This window comes from Pinus tabuliformis, chromosome 2_1 (assembly GCF_031772625.1).
Source record: "Pinus tabuliformis cultivar Carrire ecotype Pingquan chromosome 2_1, CPIR1, whole genome shotgun sequence".
Lineage (NCBI taxonomy): Eukaryota > Viridiplantae > Streptophyta > Pinopsida > Pinales > Pinaceae > Pinus > Pinus tabuliformis.
Genome location: NC_142299.1, coordinates 452303305 through 452322877, shown reverse-complemented (window position 1 = coordinate 452322877; position 19573 = coordinate 452303305). Strand labels below are relative to the sequence as shown.

Genomic DNA, 19573 nt, shown 5'->3' with positions numbered 1-19573 from the left:
AAAACATTTTATGTTTTGCTTGAAAAGTCAGCAAACTCAGAACCAAATAAAATATCTTAGATCTGTAAAATGGAAACTTTCAAGAGCCAAACTATGTACTTATACTCAGCCCCATCAATCTTGGTGACATAGATTCTTTGTGCAAGAAAGTAAATATGATTGTTTTAAACCACAGGACAATTTTATAAACACAGCTTTTATCTAAATTGGAATACCCAGAAGAAAACCACCATAAGAAAACTTTATGAACGCAGCTTCTATCTAAATTGGAAAGCCCATAGGCAGGGCTTACAGCACCCTCACAGAAATTGAGAAATTTCTATGATGCCAACCAAGCAAGGTCTAATGCTTCAACTGAATACTGTAAGAATATGAATGTGATTGCAGATTATTATAACTGGAAAGCCAAAGACATGCATCTCTCACGAAGTAAAATTGCTCACCTCCTTTCTTGAGTACCCCTGAATGCAATTACAATTGCATTGATATCTTCTGCCACACCCACAAAAGCCTGCATTGTTCAACCAATTGCACTTTAATTTTACCAGGTTTTGCTACAAAGAAACATGTGTAAGACTGGTAGAACTTCACAGGTCTATACAGCTTTATTTCAATAATCTGTTAGAGTACCTTTATTTCAATAATTTTCAAACTATTACAGTCTACTATTCTGCAGCTACTAAATAAATATACACTCCCGAACTTGCTTAAATTTCTTACATATCTGCCTGCATGTAAGCATGCATACTTGATTATGTATGCACTTGCGCACATGTATCCTGTAAGATTCTATAATACATACAATTAACATATACCATCATTAATCAGTGACGGGGCTGCATGCAGGAACCAAAATAATCCTGATGGCACTGTGAATATTAAGCCCCCAGAGACCCTAGATATACCATGGTTATAAATCCACTGTAAAGTGGGACTTCTTTCTCCAATTTGAACCATTTGAAAATCAAGCTTACTGAGTGAAACTGGACTTGTCTAAGGAAGTTAATGGCATACACAACAATGTAATGTCCCCTATTTCTTGAGCACAGAGGTAGCGTTCCCGCTTGCCTAATTGTCTCTATTAGGCTAGCAAGAGGGGGAAACCTAATTGTCTCCATTAGGCTAGCAAGGGGGGAAGGGGGCTTGGGGGAATTGCTAAGGAGATTAAGGAGTTTTACCCCAACTCACTCTTATATTATTACAGTAAATAAGAGGGGTAACTTATTATTAATAAAAAGGGGCAAAACCATTATTATAAAAGAAAAATAGTAAAAAGCCATTTGGTGAAATAAGTGATTTCATGAATTAAATATTAGAAGGAGAGATCTAGAAGCTTGGAGAAAATCCGGTGAAGCCTTATAAAAAGAGATCGATGGCCACTCCTCAGGCATTCTATCTTGTAAATTCTTATTGTGATTGGATTGGAGCTCAAGCAAGTTTCAGCTCGAGGGTTTTAGGCGAAACTCTCACACTAGTTTCGGTGGACATCATTGCCTCCCTAGCCAGTATCTAGTCAATTTCGGTTGTTCTCCATAGCCACCCTAGTTTGCTTACTGAGGAAGTCAGACTTTTCTATTGTACTTAATTGCAGGTGATTCTTCAACGAGTTCTCAAGGTGCCGAAGGGAAATATATTTGCCGAAGTTATATTGTTTGCAGGTGCTGATCCATCCATTCTCCAAGGCTGAGTTCATCTTATTTATTCCAGTGAAGGCTAAGTGCATTCTTGTTGGCAGGAAAAGGGCAATTAATTGGACAGCTGAGTGCATTCTTGTTGGCAGGAAAAGGGCAATTGATTGGACGGCTGAGTGCCTTTCTTGTTGGCAGACCGAGGGCAAAAATCTTGGAGGCCGAGAGCCTACCCTCATTGAAGAAACAGATCATTTATCATATATTATTAATGAGGCCAAGATCCTCCTTGCTTTGAAGACAAGTTGCATCATTAATTGGGAGGCCGAGAGCTTCATCTTACACAAGTCAAGAGCTTCATCTTACACAGGCCGAGAGCACCTTCAGGAGGTTGGGAGCCTCTCCTCATTAGAGATCAAGTGCCATCTTTTAGAGGCCAAATAGTGTATCACTTAAAGAGGCCGAGATCAAATTTATGAAGGCTAAGAACATCTTATCCCCTTGCAGGCCGAGATCAAATATATGAAGGCTGAGAACATCTTATCCCCTTGCAGGCCGAATCTGTCTTGTTAGATTTGTGCATTGAAGCCAAAGGGCATCAAACCAGAGGGCACCAGACTATTGGAGATTGATTGATTATACATTTTCCAAAAAGATCGAGTTACTACCTCAAGCCATTATCATTACAGGAGGTTTATCAATTAAGGAGGCCGAGATCACTCACATATTTGCTTCAGAATTAGCTGATCATTGAAGCATGCATCTTGTTGTACCTCTGAGATAGTAGTAGGTCAGCTACCAATGCCAGAGCATCTAAAATAATTGTTTTGGGGTTTTTGGTTTTAATTTTGGAAGACCAATGAATGAAGACAGATTTAGAATTGAAATACTTAATCCTTTGGATATATTAATATCTCAGCAAAGGGCTGCTATAAAACTTTACACAGTGATATAGATCAAAATAGTGGTGAGAAGAAAGCATAAAATAATATGAACAATCATAAGTAGAAAAACCTTATAAACTACATTCCAAAGGTTCAAGGCAGTATACTTAAGCTTACATAAGATGTTGATGATTTATTGATTAGAGGGGATTATCTAAACAGACAGTTCATTAATCCATTCTCTTAATAGATGATCACTTCAGGAGCTTATAGGAATAAATTGAGACACAATTATTCCTACCTAGATATCTCTATAAGTCATAAGCATATGAAGAAAAACATAATGATTAATAACTGGAAAAACTTACAGGATAACACAAACTATGTAAAATCAAATTCAGAATCCTCTGCTTTGTATTAAGGTTCCAGAAAGACTGAGTACATCAAGTGTCTAGAAAAGCTTCCTTCAAAGGTGGCTTCTAGGTTCAAAGTAGAATTAACAGTCAAGACTTAACAAGCAATGAACAATGAATCTTGAACTTCGAACCTATAATAACTCGAGAAGAGAGTTATTTATACAATAATGAAACTAAGAAAATATCCTAAAACTGATTAAGATTTATTCTAGGAAAGGAAAGATCTTCATGCAAGAAGATAGGGGCAGCTATTGAACTGCTTCTTGTTGTCCCTTTTATTCAAGTTGTGTTGGCTTTGTTGTTTGATATTTTGCCCTTTAAGCTGCTTGATTGTTTGTATCCTTTACGCCTGTTGATTCCTTCATTTAGTCTTTCATTTGATACTCTTTAAACTCTGTAAATATCCTTTGACCCTGCTGAGTAGCCTTTATTGTGTTATTTTTACCTTTACAGTGCATTTCAGGTTTTTGCTGTGTTTTTCAACAGTAAATCCTTTATATTTGTCTTCATACTGTATGCAGGTTTTTTCTTTGTAAGCCTAGAACAGGAGTTTTTACCTGCAAAACACAAAAATTGTTAAGAAAAACAAGGTGACAGAGAAGGACATCAATGGCTTTATTGAGCTTGAAAGGATATTGGAAGGAGTCCAAAGCGTATCAGAAGGTAAAACAATGGCTTTATTGGTTGCAGAGATTTATGGAGGGTTTACTGTGAAAACAAGCGAAACAAAGCAAAATGGCGATTTTTTGGTTTAAACGGAAAAACAGTCTACTTTACAAATTATGGCGCAAAGTGAACAGTGGTCGTTTTGTCGTTATGCGGGAGGTGGTTTGGTTTTCATCGCACCGCTTATGAGGCGCGGGCGGTTTTGGGAGGGGTCACCTGAAATAATCTAAGCCTGACACGTAGCAAGGGAGGTCAGAGGAATACCACTTTTCAGGCAGGTAAAGTTCGAACAGAGAACCAACCCGAAATCACTAAGGTCGTGGATTTGAATGTATTGGATCAGATGGTGGTGGAGTGAAAGAGCAACACGGAGGGTCTCAACGATTAATTATGGCGACAACGGACTTTATTATGGGTTAAAACTGAGATTAGCAGTTAAATGGAGGTTTTGGTCATTTCTTCGTTTAAATCATAAAAACCTTTTAACAAAGAAATTCTTTGCAAAACACGGTATGGCAAACTTGAAATAATATGAATTCGGGCAGATAAATGATATCAGGTCTAGGTTCATCGCATATCGCAATTGGGGTTTAGCTAAGGAAGGCCTATCGCAAAGAAATGCGATAAGGGCCGGATGCGATATGGAAATAAAACATGAATAATATTGCGTTGGGTCTGGGTTCCCATCGCAATGGCGGAGGGTATATGCTTTAGCCGGGACTTGCGATGAAGGTGGATGTGAAATGGGAATGAGATATGAAATATATTTGTGTCGGGTCCGAGTCCATCGCAATCGCATATCGCAATGCGGGGAGAGTGCATTCATGTTGAAAAACTTGCAATCCGTCGATGCGATGTTTTATTAAATACATAGTTTTATAATAAAACTAAAGGTTTCAAGATATTTTAATAAAGGGAGTTAATATATACGAGAAAGGACTTTTAGGGGTTTAATACGTTAACTTAGCGTTAATATCAAATATGAGCGGAAATGGGAAATACACTAAGTATTATGCTTTTCATGGGTTATTTGCTTTTCACATATATATCAATACTTAGGCTAAAACATCTTTTTGTGGGTTTTTTGGGTAAAAAGGGATTTTACATGGGATTTTCACCTTTCCTAGGTAAAAAAGGATTTTAACCTTAAAAAAAGGGGTTTTATGGAAAATGAATGAATATGAACTGTATGAAGGTAGGAAGGGGAAATTAGTAAATTTATCTTGTAGACCTTCATTTGCTTTGTGTAATTGCATCATGGACGTAGAAACATATGGTAAAACATGATAAATGTACATTTTGTTCAATCAATCATCAAACTTCTGCAACCTTTCTCCTACTTACCCTTTGCTTATCCTATCATTTTTTCTTCACTTAATAGGTGCATTTAAGCTAGCAAACCCTTCTCCTTTCTTTTTATTTAAAAAGCAAACTATCTAATTCTAACCTTATAACACCCAAGGGCTCAGATTAAACTGATGAGCACCTTATTATTCTCTACCTAACTACTGATCTGCCAAGATTAAATAGTTTGGCCAAATCTTTATTATCCCACTATAACATCAAATTTAAAGCATGAAGCAGTCAAGATTAAACTATTTGACTGTCATGGGTTGTGGCATTTCTGACAAGCTGCACGCAACCATTATCTTGCAGAAAAATAGTAGTAGCATTTAGACTTGCTCACTTTCAAAGTTTATTTGTTTTCTCTTCTTTCTAACCTAACATTTTCTTTTTGCCTTGATTTTTTAGAGCATCTAACCTAACATTTTCTTTGATATGGACATCATCATCAGGGTATTTTCAAAAACATTCTATTCAATATTGTTATGTCCATATCCTAACTTAACATTTTTTCAAAATAGTTTTATGTATTTTTTGACTAATTTATTCTATCTTATCAAAACCAAAAAATGCTACAACACATCTACAGGCAGAATCAATCTATTCTGGAGGCCAAATATATTCTTCTCATATATATATATATATATATATATATATATATATATATATATATATATCAGACATTCCAAGAGCTGAATCATATCTGAGGTGATTAATTCCTGAATATGGCAGTCATCCTCTGGGAGGACGAAATCACTATCTCTCTATCTCTGAGAGAACGAGTTTCGGATCATAGAAGCTGAGTTTCACAGTGTTTGGCATAGTGAGCCATCATTCTGGAGCTAAGTTTGGACTGTTGTTTGGTGACTGAATTTTCTGGGCTATAGATTATCTTGGGAAGCTCGAGTTTCCACATCTCAAAAGTCAAATTCATCAATTAATCCAGAGCTGAGTTTCCATATCAGAACCAAGTGCCAAGAGGCTGTAGCAGAGGTGTCCAGATTGTCATTGCTGAAGCTGGTTGGGCATATTATTACCCTGAAGATTGTGTTGCTATTGTCATCCTGGAGGTTATATTGCTGGATCTAAAATAGGTTCCTCAGATTCACTGTGCATTGTAATTCTTCCCCTACAAAATTAATAGAACTACTATTTGCCTCCAAAATATATTGTTACCATTCTGTCTGCGCTTTGTTCAACAAATTCCTCTGCACTAATTGTTTGCTAAAGGTCTTCAAAGAAGTACTTGTGCAATCAAGTGTTTGAAGAAATTCGTCAAAGAAGACTTTCCAATAAGGTAGATTGCATTAGTCTTGTTGAAGTTTGTTTCAAAACTGTTTAAAGTCCTCAAAAAAAATATTTAAAATTTTATTGGGTATTTATAGCTTTGGTACATTACAAACAATGAGTGGTGAAAGGAAGACATAGCTGGCAAGATGCTCAATGTAACTGAGCAGATTGAAGAATTGACCAAGTTCAGGCCCAGGCAGCTGAATAGCTGAGCTTAAATGGAAGGTTGTTTGCCTCACTGAGATCATCATCACTAAAAACGGAGTATGCATGCAAAATGAGGCCAGAAAATCCAAGGAAAAGGGGAAGCCCCATTGGGAATCAAAGGTGAATGGAGACAGTCCAACAGATGCCAGGCAAATTTTTGTTTTTGTGTATGTCAACTGGGTTCATCTTGGGTGGTTGGGAGGAATGACTACTATCCTCCCCACCCAGGTTCAATTCCCGCAAGTGACATGATGAGCTTTGTTGTAATGGCTTTGAGATGTTATTGAGTCTGATAAGTCCCTCAAAGACCGAAACATGTATATTTCTCATATGGAATATAAGATAATTCTAATGGAAAATATATATATATATAGACACTTTATTAATCTACACCTGTCAGTGGGTGTGTACTCAGAATGGCAAAAGATAACTAGCACATATAAGCAAGAGAATCAAAAACACTGCAAGTTTCTCACCAGTAACAGTGGAATGGAGGTAAATGCAGCCAGGAGGCAGCAGAAGACACCCACAACAAGAAAATTATATAAGTCCAGCCTCCAATCCTGGTAGAAGACAGCCTATTTTTATTATATTTTCAGAATTTGTTTTAATGTTTGTAATTGGTCAAAGCCTAAACCTCAAACTATATATTGGAAGGCAAAAATACTATGTTTATTCTGGTTTTATTGCAAATTTCTGAACCTGAATATCATATATATATAGAGAGAGAGGAGAGGAATGTAGTAACCTAGGAGGGACCTGGGAAATGGACTAGGGTTTTGCATGGTGAATGAGTATGGACCAGGAAGGTAGTATTGCACCATTGAGGGAGAAGGACCACTAATCAACAATACAATCAGGTTGGTTGGGAACGAACGAGTCTCTTATTCATTTCAAAAGTTCGCCAAAGCAGCTGTCAGAGCTGGGAAGAGGTGGTCCCAAGGCAACTAGTGGAGGATAAGGAGGAGGGTGGCGGTGATCCATAAATGGTAGGCTTATAGCCTTTCCATTGCACCAATACAGATCCCTGTTGAATCTGATTGCAGTGCTCAGCTCATTAACACAGAATAGCTCTTCAATTCAATTAATACAGAGTAACCATTCCATTCACATGCAGATAATGAGGATAATAACTATGAATTACTTCTCCTTGCAAACAGCACAAGTATAACAACTCAACACTCACTCTTCTTTGCATCCAGCAGCTAGATGAGTAACTTAGCACTCCTTGCTAATAAATAGTTGTGTCTAAACATAAAAATAAGGATGTGGTACTTTGTGTCCATGTTAAGCAAATAACCCTATCATCAGCCAAGGCTATGAAACTCACTTCGACCAGCCAAAGGCTACTCTCAATCAGATATATTAAAACAAAAAACAAAAAAAGAGCTAAATCGAACAGGAACAAGGAACTGCTCAGCCAAATTACGTCAACCAGCAAAAGGAAAATCTTCTACCTGGCAAACTAAGTAAACCAGCAGAGGAAAATAATCATGAGGAACATGCGACCTTCAGGAGAGAGAAAGAAGACACAGCCAGCAAGCTAAAGTGTGGCCCAGAGGAGGAAATACAAATTGTGGGTGAACGGAAACTCAGTCAACAAGAAAAACACGGACCAGAGAGGTATGATCAACCTGTGGATGAGTGGATACTCAACCAACGAGACAAAACACAACCCAAAGAGAATTGAGCTAGTGAAGCTTGCATCTCCTAACCAGAACAGAAATTTCAAGGAATAAAACTCAAACCAGAAGCACAATAAACCTCCATTGACCAGATTACACCCAAACAGTATAAACAACAGAGATTTATCTTCCTTGGGAAATTCATTACAAAGCGTGAGATAAGCATGCCCAGAAATCTCATGCAACCATGAGATAAGCATGCCCAGAAATCCCATGCATTGTTAAAGATAAGCTAAGCAAGCAATGGAGTTGGGGGGTGTTGATCCCATGCAGATCTAGTATTCGAACCAAGAGCTGAAGGAAAAGCGAACCACCAATACCAAGCATGGCACATGGTGAGGGAAGCAGTAGTCGTGCAACTCGACAAACTCGTGCTTCTAGTTCTGCTAGGCCTAGTGTTATTGCTACTGCTAGTACTGCTACTGAGGCTAGACAAGAGTTTGAGGAGTCCTCGGACTCTGAGCCAAATGATGTTTATGTAGCTCCTGGTGATGATCCCATGTGTAGTGGCCATAATGAGTTTGATGAGTGATCATATTGATCACTAATTTGTAGTAGGCTAGTGTCCTAGTAACTTGAGCTGTAGCATTGTTTTTGGACTCCAAAGGCCATTTACAGACTCATTGGTTATCGATTTTGTTGATGATATGAATTGCAATCAATGCCATTTTGATATATGCTATTATGCACCCTTACATGGTATATAAATGAACGGACTTTAAATATCTTGTCTGTAATGTCTTCGAATCATGGTTTGTAATATTAAAATTTTAAATAATTTTCCATTAAATATTTAAATATTTTATGTATTTTTTTCAATTCCAATTTATTGAATCCGGTTCGATCTAGTTTGATCTGGTTCCAGTTTGAATCCTGGTTAGATAGGCAATCAGTTCAAAACCCAGTTACGGCTTTTAAAACAATGGATCTAATCTAAACCATTGATCTTAAATGTTCTAGGATTTAATCCTAACCAGACATCACTTTGAAGATTAGGGTTTGAGATCTAGCTCAATTATTAAGTATAAAGACAGCCTACGGGAACAAGGAAGACACAACACAAGTGGCAAGTGATTTGCAGATTTGAGAGACAGATTTTCTCAAGAGAGTGAGAGACTCGGGGTTGAAGAGAAGCAAAAGTTGCAACAGAAAAACTCTCGAGAGAGAGATCACTGGAGGAGAGGAAGATTGTACTAAATTTCTGAAGCACAGATTCAGCCATTTGATGCAGGAGTGAAGATTGGGCCACATGTGTGGATTTTCTGTGTGCTGGAAGGCCACAAGTGTGAGGAAAAAAATCAGCTGGTGCACATCCAGAGTTTTTCAGGAAGCCAAATTTCAAATTTGTAATAGACTAGGGCAATTTGGTCTAGGTTTTACAGAATATATATATATATATATTTATTTATTTATTTATTTTTCAGTACAGTGATCAGATTCGATATATTCTTTGAACAGTCAAATTGGCTTCCAATGATATGACGAACACTGTAATCAATAATATAAAATTTTGTCTCCGCAAGACAGAAATGATCCAGATACTCATGTATCGATTCCTGAGCAACAGAATTGGATGCCCTTCACAATCCTGCTTAAAACACAATTTCTGATTTTCCAATCATGGCAGACAATGATAACTTATTTGCCAAAGACAGTATGTTTCCAAACTCAACAATACAATATCAAACATAAATTCATGAGTCTTACAGCTTATGATACCAACCCCAGTATCCAATTATTACAAATTCCCCTAATCAATTCTTTAGGAAACAAACAATAGAACACATTTGACAGATCCTACAAAATTAATGCAATAGAACCCTAGCTGTTTCTTTCCAGGTTGGTGGGTAGCATGCGACAGGAAGAGTTTGTAATCACTTATCAGTCCAGCATGTCAACACGGGAGTACATTGCTTGGCACTTCCAGCTCTAGTCCAATTGCCACCGCAGCCTAACTCACTGGCCTGTATTAAATCCGCAACTACTGCATACCTGCTGTCCCAGAATCGAAGTCCAGAAGGATTTGTTGTCACACAAAATAAGCCCAGAATTCTTTGATGTCTCGGAATTAATTGCCCAGATGAACTCGCTAATACCTCAGTGTATTCGCTATATCAGAAAATGGATCCGCTGCCACAGAATGAAGCCAAGATGGGCTTGCTATTTCAGGAAGTGACTCGCTCGCTGTCACAGGAGTTCCAATTGATCTCGCTGCCTCAGGAGATAGTGATCACATGAACTCGCTAATACCCAAGTGCCCTAGCTATCTCAGAAGATGGGTACGCTGCCACAGAAAGATGCTTAGGAGGACTTGCTCTAGCAAAATCTATGCCCAGAATGACTCGCTGCCCAAAAAGAGGTACCTGTGCACTGCACAGAAGTAAAGAGAGGGTTTCCAAAAGCCATTTTTAACAGAGAAACCAAGCCCAAACAAATCCATTTTGCCTTGAAGAATTCCTGTACCAGAACAGAGATAACGAAGAGAAGAAAGGCCAACTAGGGTGGAATCTTTCACCACCGAAACTGACAAGAGAAAGGGAGTCTTAAACCCTCAGAGCCAATGCTCAAAAACGGATGAAATGATCCACACTTGATGCCTCAAATTGAATCCAAGCCTCCTTAATTTATAGACTTCTATGAGGTGACTCACTTCCTTAAGTGTTTGGGTGTGCCACACTCAAAGCCCCAACTTTGGGTTTTTTCGCCCAACTTACCCGAAACTTGCCCAACGATGTAAGTTTTGGCTTTTTAGCCCCTATTTAATGGACTATAGCCTACGGGGACAAATAGGCTACTAAGTCCCCTTGGTCATTAATTCATTGAGGACATTACAGTCCCCCTTGCTCGAAATTGCTTGCCCTCAAGCAATTGCAAATTCGGGTGCTGCAGAATTCATTCTCCTTCCCACATTGCATCCTCTTTTGGTAAATTCTTCCATTTGATGAGGTATTCTGGAATTACTCTTCCCCATAATTTCTTTTCCTAAACGGCCATGATTGTTTCTGGAACCAATTCTAACTATCCTTCTTCATCTAATGGTGGCACCTCAACCAAAGTGGTGAGTTGCTGGCCTACTACCTTCTTGAGGGATGATACATGATATATATTGTGGATTCTGCTATCACTTGGTAGCTCTAATTCATATGCTACTTCACTCACTCTCCTGAGAATTTTGTAAGGTCCATAAAATCTGGGTTTCAGCTTTTCTGGCCCACTCTTCTTGAGTGTAGATTGATGGTAAGGCTACAATCGCAAAAAACAAGATCCCCTACATCAAAACTGCGCTCCGTCCGATGTTGATCTGCCTACATCTTTTGTCGATTCTGAGCTACTTGAATATTCTCCTTGAGTATCATCTTTAGAATGTCCTAACTCTCATAAATCCAATCTTTGGCACGAGGTACCCTGTTGTCTCTGAAGATCCTGTCAATGAAGGAAGGTGCATCATACCCATATAGAGCCTTGAAAGGTGTCATTCCAATGGATAGGTGGTAGGTGGTGTTGTAGCAATGCTCCCCCAGGTACAACCACTTGACCCATGCCTTTTGATGACCTGTCACATAGTTGCGCAGATATCCTTCAATCCATTTGTTCACAATCTCTGTTTGGCCATCCGTTTGTGGGTGATAACTGGTGCTAAGGGTCAATTTTGTCCCAACAAGTCTGAAGAGTTCCTGCCAAAATGCACTCATGAATCTACTATCGTGATCGCTGACTATGTTCTTCGGCAACCCATGTAGTCTAAAATCTTATCGGAAGAAGAGTTTTGCCACTTGCTTGGCTAAGTAGTCTGATGATATCGCAAAGAAATGTGTGAATTTAGTCAAACGATCCACCACAGTGTATATACAATCCTTCCCTTGGGCCTTGGGTAATCCTGTAATAAAATCCATTGATACGCTTTCCCATTTCTGTTCTGGAATGGGCTGAGTTTGGAGAAACCCTCCAGGAGGTGTATGCTCAGCCTTATTTTGTTGACATGTCAAACATTCTCTGACATACTTCATCATGTCTTCCTTATGTCCAACTGAAGGAATATCATGCATAACCTTCATAATTTTTTCCTTAAGTGTAGATTCAGGAAACAAATATATTTTGACTTTATAATAGATGATGTCATCCACTATTTTGTACCTGTCATCCTGGATAATTTTGTCGAAAAGTGTGCAAGCAAACTAGTTCTTAGCATATTCGATGGATAAATGTGCCTTCCAATCTTCTGTGAGCTTCATGAGGGTACAAGCTGCTGGTTTCCTAGAAAGAGCATCAACTACCACGTTCTTTTTCCCTTTCACATATTCAATGTCGAAATCATAGGCTTGAATTTTACTTACCCATTTCTGTTGACGATCATTCAGGTCCTTTTGCCCCAAAAAATGTCGCAGGCTATTGTGGTCAGTCCTAACTACGAATTTGTTACCTACCAGATATTGTCTGAACTTTGCCAATGCATGCATGATGGCCAACATTTCTTTATCATATATGGAGTAAAGTCTTTCTATATCTTCTAGCTTTCGACTTTTGAATGCGATCGAATGGCATTTTTGCATTAGGACGGTGGCTCTTATTCCTTCTCCGGATGCATCACACTCTAATGCAAATGGTTGGGAAAAATCAAGAAGGGCTAGTACTGGGTACGAGGTCATTATTTCCTTGAGTTTGTTGAATACCCGGTTAGTTGCTTCTGTCCACCTGAATGCCCCCCTTTTTGTCAAATTTGTCAGAGGTGCACTTAATTGAGAGAACCCTTTAACGAAGCACCTATAATAGCTGCAGAGCCCAAAAAACCCTCGCAATTTTGTTAGTATCTTTGGTGTAGGCCAATCTACTATGGCCTAAATCTTCTCCTAGTGGACCTGTACTCCATGTGTGCCCTAAATAAAGAGTCTTCGTCAACCCAAATTCACATTTTGATGACTTAGTAAAAAGAGACTGCTCCTACATGATGCTAAGGAGGTCATCAAAGAACACCAATAAAAACTTCCTTAGCTGTCGGTTGAAAATGTTATTCATACATGATTGGAATGTGGCAACGGCATTGGTTAGCCCAAATGGCATAACCAGAAATTCAAAGTGTCCATAGTGGCAGTGGACTATTGTTTTGTGCATGTCTTCCTCCCGAACTTGAATTTGGTGATATCTGGATCGTAGATCGATCTTTGAGAAATATGTTGCTCCATGTAGCTCATCCAATAATTTATTGATTTGAGGAATGGGGTACCTGTTTTTGATGGTCTTCTTATTAAGTGCTTGATAGTCAATGCACATCCTCCATGTGCCATCCTTCTTCTTCACCAAAACCACAGATGATGTGAATGGGCTTGAGCTGGGTCGGATATGGCCAACAACTCTTGGATTGTTTTTTCTATTTCGTCCTTGAACTTTTTCGGATGTCGATATGGTGTAGTTATCGCAGGTTTCGCTCCTTCCTCCAATTCAATAGTCTGCTCAAACCCTCTTTTAGGTGGAAATCCTGGGGGATGTCATTGAACACTTGATTGTGTCCATCCAACACTTGTTGAATGTCAGTTGCATACTGTGGCTTGACCTCACTAGGGGGTTGTTGATTTATGATCCAGCAGTTTGTTGCATAGGATATATCACCATGCCGAAGTATGGCTTCCAATCTTCTCGCTGACACAACCTGTGGCCCACCATTTGCCATGCCCCTCAAAACTACCTTGCTGCCATTAGGAGCTTTAAACTCCATTTCCAGAGCTTGGTAATCCACAGTGTGTCTTCCCAAAGAATATAGCCATTGAACCCCCAAAACCATATTGAGATCGGCCAAGTCAATCACATAAAAATCACTAACAAAAGTATAATTACCAATAGTCACGCTCAAACCTGGAACTAGTCGAGTGCAGTCCAAGTTATATCCGTCTGCAACTATCACATCAAGACCTTCAAATTCTTGTGTCGGGAGTCCCCTCCTTGCTACAAGTGATGCATCAATAAAATTGTGTGTGGCTCCTCCGTCTATTAGGGCAGTGATACATTGTCCCTTGACGACTCCTCTCACCTTGAATGTGTAATACTTGGGGGTGCTAGATAGGGTTGCGATCCTAACTTGGGGTCGAGGCTTCTTGCCTTCGCAGTATTGTACTTCTACTTACGTTTCCTCCTGAGGGGGCTCTTCCTTAAGAGTTTCGGATCCCACTGCTTTGGTTTCTATTTGTGGTGGGCCTTCATTAATCGATGTGCTGCTTCTTCTTCCTCATCTTCATCATCAGATACGACTTCTATATAGTGGATTTTTCCTTTTCCCATACAACAATGCCCTAGTTCCCTCGGATCTTTACATGTGAAGCATAGCTTCTTACATCTGAGCTCGTTTCGAGTTGCATCGTCTAACCTGTTCCTTCGATTTCTTTCTCCTTGGGGAGGGTTCTTCTCCTTATCTATTGGGTGAATATAAGGTTTAGACGGGGCTTGGGATGAAGAGGCTTTGCTCATATCTCGAGCCTTCTTAGCTGCTTCCTGGAAGGTGGATGGGTTAAATGCCCAAACCCATCCCTGCAATGGTTCAGCCAAGGCTTCTATGAAAAGCATGACTAATCTTTCTTCTGATATGATTGTCACCATTACAGCAATTCGCTCAAATTATGTAATGAAGTCCTCTAGTGACCCTGTTTGTTTTAGCATTGCTAATTCCCTAAAATGGATGTCGGGGTTGTTCCAGTCAAATCTGTCTATCAAGCGTTGAGTAAACACCTCATAAGAAACAATTTTTGTATGCCCCAATGTGACCAAACCATGGTACCACCATTCATGGGCTTCTCCTTCAAGGTGTAGAGAGGCAAATTGAATGGCATCGATTTTTGCCATGGGCTTGAGCCTGAAGTAAGTGTCCAATTTTTGTACCCAAGCCCTTGCCGAACTTTTTGACAATCCTTCAAAGGAAGCTAAAGGGAGTTTACTTACCTTGCGAGCTAGCTCTCCATTAGGTTGTCCTCAAGGTCTATTCCTATATCGGAAGTTATTGTATTCGCTGAAGAATATAGTTGCTCGAGTGGCCTCCTCTAATCGTTCATAGTCCTGGACATAATTGTTTAGGAGTTGATTTGGCTCAACTGCCTCTTGGCTTGTTGGCACTTGGTTGTTTGTAAATTGAGGTAGAAGTGGTCGGCTACTTCTTTTGCTGCTGGTTGGGTTGTTAGGTGGGGCAGGATTCTAATTCCCACTTCCTTCAGTTGTCGTCCTATTGGTAGCAGCGACATTTGATTGGCCGGTGAGGTGAGTGATCAACATAGCAATTTGTTATTGTCCTTAAAGCTTGAGCTATCTGTTGTTGTCCCTCAAGCATTTGTTGTCCTTATAGGTGCAATAGTTGATTCATTTGTTGTTTCCCTTGTATCAATTCCTGGAATAAGATACCAGGGTCATGTTCTACTTTGTGTCCCATAGCGGAATGGCGGGTATTCCTCTTCTTTCTTACAGTGACGTTGTTGGTATCCTCAGGAGACATAAACTAGCCTACACCACAAGCTGGCAGGATGCTTGTGTTCTGATGCCACTGTAATAAACTAGGGCAAGTTGGTCTAGGTTTTCATAAAAATAAAAAATAAAAATACATACATACATATATATATATATATATATATATATATATATATATATATATATATATATATTTCAGTACAGTAATCAAATTCGATATATTATTTGAACAGTCAAATTGCCTTCCAATGATATGACGAACTCTGTGTAATCAATAATATAAAATTTTGGCTCCACAAGACAGAAATGATCCAGATGCTTATGTATCGATTCCTGAGCAACAAAATTGGATGCCCTTCATAATACTGCTTAAAACACAATTTCTCATTTTCCAATCATTGCAGACATTGATAACTTATTTGCCAAAGACAGTATGTTTCCAAACTCAACAATACAATACCAAACATAAATTCATGAGTCTTACAGCTTTTGATACCAACCCCAGTATCCACTTAATACAAATTCCTCTAACCAATTCTTTAGGAAACAAACAATAGAACATGCTTGACAGATCCTACATAATTAATGCAATATAACCCTAGCTGTTTCTTTCCAGGTTGGTGGGTAGCATGCGACAGGAAGAGTTTGAAATCACTTATCAGTCCAGCATGTCAACACAGGAGTATATTGCTTGGCACTTCCAGCTCTAGTCCAATTTCCCCCACAGCCTAACTCACGGGCCTGTATAAATCCACAACTACTGGGTACCTGTTGTCCCAGAATTGAAGTCCAGAAGGGTTTGCTGTCACACAAAATAAGCCCAGAATTCTTCGCTGTCTCAGAATTATTTGCCCAGATGAACTCGCTAATACCTCAGTGTATTCGCTATCTCAGAAAATGGATCCGTTGCCACAGAATGAAGCCAAGATGGGTTTGCTATTCCAGGAAGTGACTCACTCACTGTCACAGAAGGAGTTCCAATTAAACTCGCTGCCTCAGGAGATAGTGATCATATGAACTCACTAATACCCAAGTGCCCTAGCAATCTCAGAAGATGGGTACGCTGCCACAGAAAGATGCTTAGAAGGACTTGCTCTCACAAAATCTATGCCCAGAATGACTCGCTGCCCAAAAAGGGTTACCTGTGCACTGCGCAGAAGTAAAGAGAGGGTTTCCAGAAGCCCTTTTTAACAGAGAAACCAAGCCCAAACAAATCCGTTTTCCCTTGAAGAATTCCTGTACCAGAACAGAGATAACAAAGAGAAGAAAGGTCAAGTAGGGTGGAATCTTTCACCACCGAAATTGACAAGAGCAAGGGGGTCTTAAAACCCTCAGAGCCAATGCTCAAAAACAGATGAAATGATCCACACTTGATGCCTCTAATTGAATCCAAGCCTCTTTAATTTATAGACTTCTAAGAAGTGACTCACTTCCTTAAGTGGTTGAGTGTGTCACACTCAAAGCCCCAACTTTCGGTTTTTTCGCCAAACTTACCCAAAACTCGCCCGACAATGCAAGTTTTGGGTTTTTATCTAAGTTGCACGAAACGCCGAAACGTTTCAGAGTTTCCGAAATGGGTATGTTTAGAAACGTCACCTCCCAAAAATGGAAACGTCACATATGTATATATAAAAAAAGAAAAAAGGTTATAAATAAGTGAATAACACATTATCTTGCAAGTAAAAAGGGAATAAGACCGATAGATGACAATTTAGAAGGAAAACCAAGTCTATATTAACTCTCATAGATGATTACAAGATGGTCGAGTTTCGATGTTTCGGGTACGGGTACAGCCCGAAACGCCGGGTTCCTAGAAGTTTCGTGCAACATAGGTTTTTATCCCCTATTTAATGGACTATAGCCTACGGGGACAAATAAGCTACTAAGTCCCCTTGGTCATTAATTCGTTGAGGACATTACAAAATTCTCAGGTTCAATTGCTGTAAATTTCTGTATTTCTCTGTGTTCCATGTAAGGGAGCCCTTATTTATTCTGAGAAATAAAAGTGAAGGATAAATCAGAGGGTTTGTATTTTCTGCCATGCGATTGGTTTCCTACTTGTGCTTCTGCTGTCAAATTTTACTGTTAAAAATACCAGTTTATTTTATTCAGTAATTTAAGAAAATAATTTACTGGGTTAAATAAATTTCTGGGTTATAAAATTTACTTGGTATATAAATCAGATCTGCTATTTAGGAATTTAACATGGCACTCTCCGGAGGACATCATCATGCTTTGCATCAGTTCCTTCACATGATCAGTGGAGACAGGGTTGCCTACTTTCCATCCTCCACCTCTACTTTTATGTCCAGTTACAATGTCAGAGTTGAGTTTGGGCCTCAATCCTCTTAGAGTATTAACTAATGCACTTTTCCTTCTTTTGGCATCTGTGTATCTTTCTTGCTGGATTACATTTTAGCATTTAGGAGTATTCTAATAACTCCCACAGTTTCGTGGCCACTGATCCTAGTCTCTGGTCCCGTTGACATATTCCTTGGTCATTTGTTGACATTGATAAAATTATCTTATCTAAATACCCAAACTTGAGTTTTCACAGAGGAAAATACTACAGATTAAAACAAAGGCCCAAGACTCAAATAATAAAATCTTGAAAAGCTGGTAAGAGTTTCTAATTTCAGACTCTATAATGGAGGGGAAAGTAGAAGAAACAAAGAAAATTCAAGTTCCAGCAGCTGAAAATAGATGCTACTGTTCTTCCAGCTTTTATCACCCTTTTCCTGTACAAGTAACAATACTCAACATTTGTATTTCTTTATTTATATATTTCATATCAATCATTAAAAGAATGACCATAACAGTAGATTATAGGTATGTTTGTCAGCCACATCAGGCTAAGAAAACTTTGTGACTATCAGTATCCATGTTGATAATGAGAACCATTCTATTAGATCCATCCATATTTACATGCAAATAAATATGGAACGTTGCATGGCTAAAACTGTTCATATAAAAAATGGAAAAATACCTGAAGGCAGTGCTGTACATCAACTATAAGCTCTACCACCTGAAAACCCTGTTGCATATTTGGGACTAATGTTAGTGTTATGATCTAACAATGTTTAAGCTCAAACTGTTAATTATATCATTCAAAGATAATAATTCTTAGAAATTGTATAACCTGACAAGAAAACAACATAAATGAAAAGAAGCTAATGTTCGGCTAGACATGCCTCAGTCAAACCATTGCACCTAGAACAAGTCCAAGACATTAGAGCACTCAAATCATCCATATAGACCTGCAAGAAAAAAAAAACCACTATTATAAGGCATGAATTCTCAAAATGTCAGAATGGACAGGCCACATGGTCCACAAAGCTTCCTAGAAGGCAATTAAATAAATCACCATGATGCAGATTCTTAGTACATATAACGAAAGCAAAGTAAGAAGTCAAGAGTCGAAACCAGATTTCTTTAGAGCATGTTCACCCCAAGTACTCGAGATTCATAAGAGTGGGTCTTCTATTGAATTCTCTAACAAAAGTGAGGCTGTTTTTAAGGACTAGCCTCTTATGTTGTAACTGTAGATCAGTTAATAATGGAGAACTCTAATGCTAGTAAGAAAAATAGTTTATGTTTTATAATGACTAGCATTTAACGCTCATCAGACATCTGACATTAGATGTTTTCGATGACTAACATAGGATGCTTAAAAGAGTCAACAAATAAGAAAACAGAGATGCTAGCATCATATACAGCAAATAAAAATAGTATTAATATGTTTCATGACATACATATTTATCTTCACAAAATGCAGTCATTTTTATCCTTTCCTTTCTCAGACCAAAATGATAGTCCTAGTGTTTCATGAATCATAATTTTCATCAAATGCCTCAGTTATGTTTGCGGAAAGAGAGGAGTTGCCTCTTCTCTGTGAGGTTGTGCATTTTTACCATTAATCCACCTCTTCATACAGTGCACTGCCATTCAGCAGTAACAGCAGAATCCTATTCTACAAGGATCCACTGGTCTTCTCTCAAGTTCGCCATGGATAG

At 38.7% G+C, this 19573-nt stretch overlaps 1 protein-coding gene across 1 annotated transcript in view; it reads right to left on the bottom strand.

Annotated features, from left to right (window-relative positions):
- Positions 1–383: 383 nt before the first annotated feature.
- The window catches only part of LOC149200874 (uncharacterized), a 59209-nt gene continuing 40019 nt past the window's right edge, over positions 384–19573 (bottom strand). The window contains exons 4-6 of the mRNA XM_089399643.1: positions 18752–18817; positions 18547–18594; positions 384–511 (exon numbers count right to left, since the gene is read on the bottom strand). Coding sequence (XP_089255769.1) covers positions 440–511; positions 18547–18594; positions 18752–18817 — 186 coding nt within the window. The 3' untranslated portion in view covers positions 384–439. The remainder of the gene's footprint in view (positions 512–18546; positions 18595–18751; positions 18818–19573) is intronic.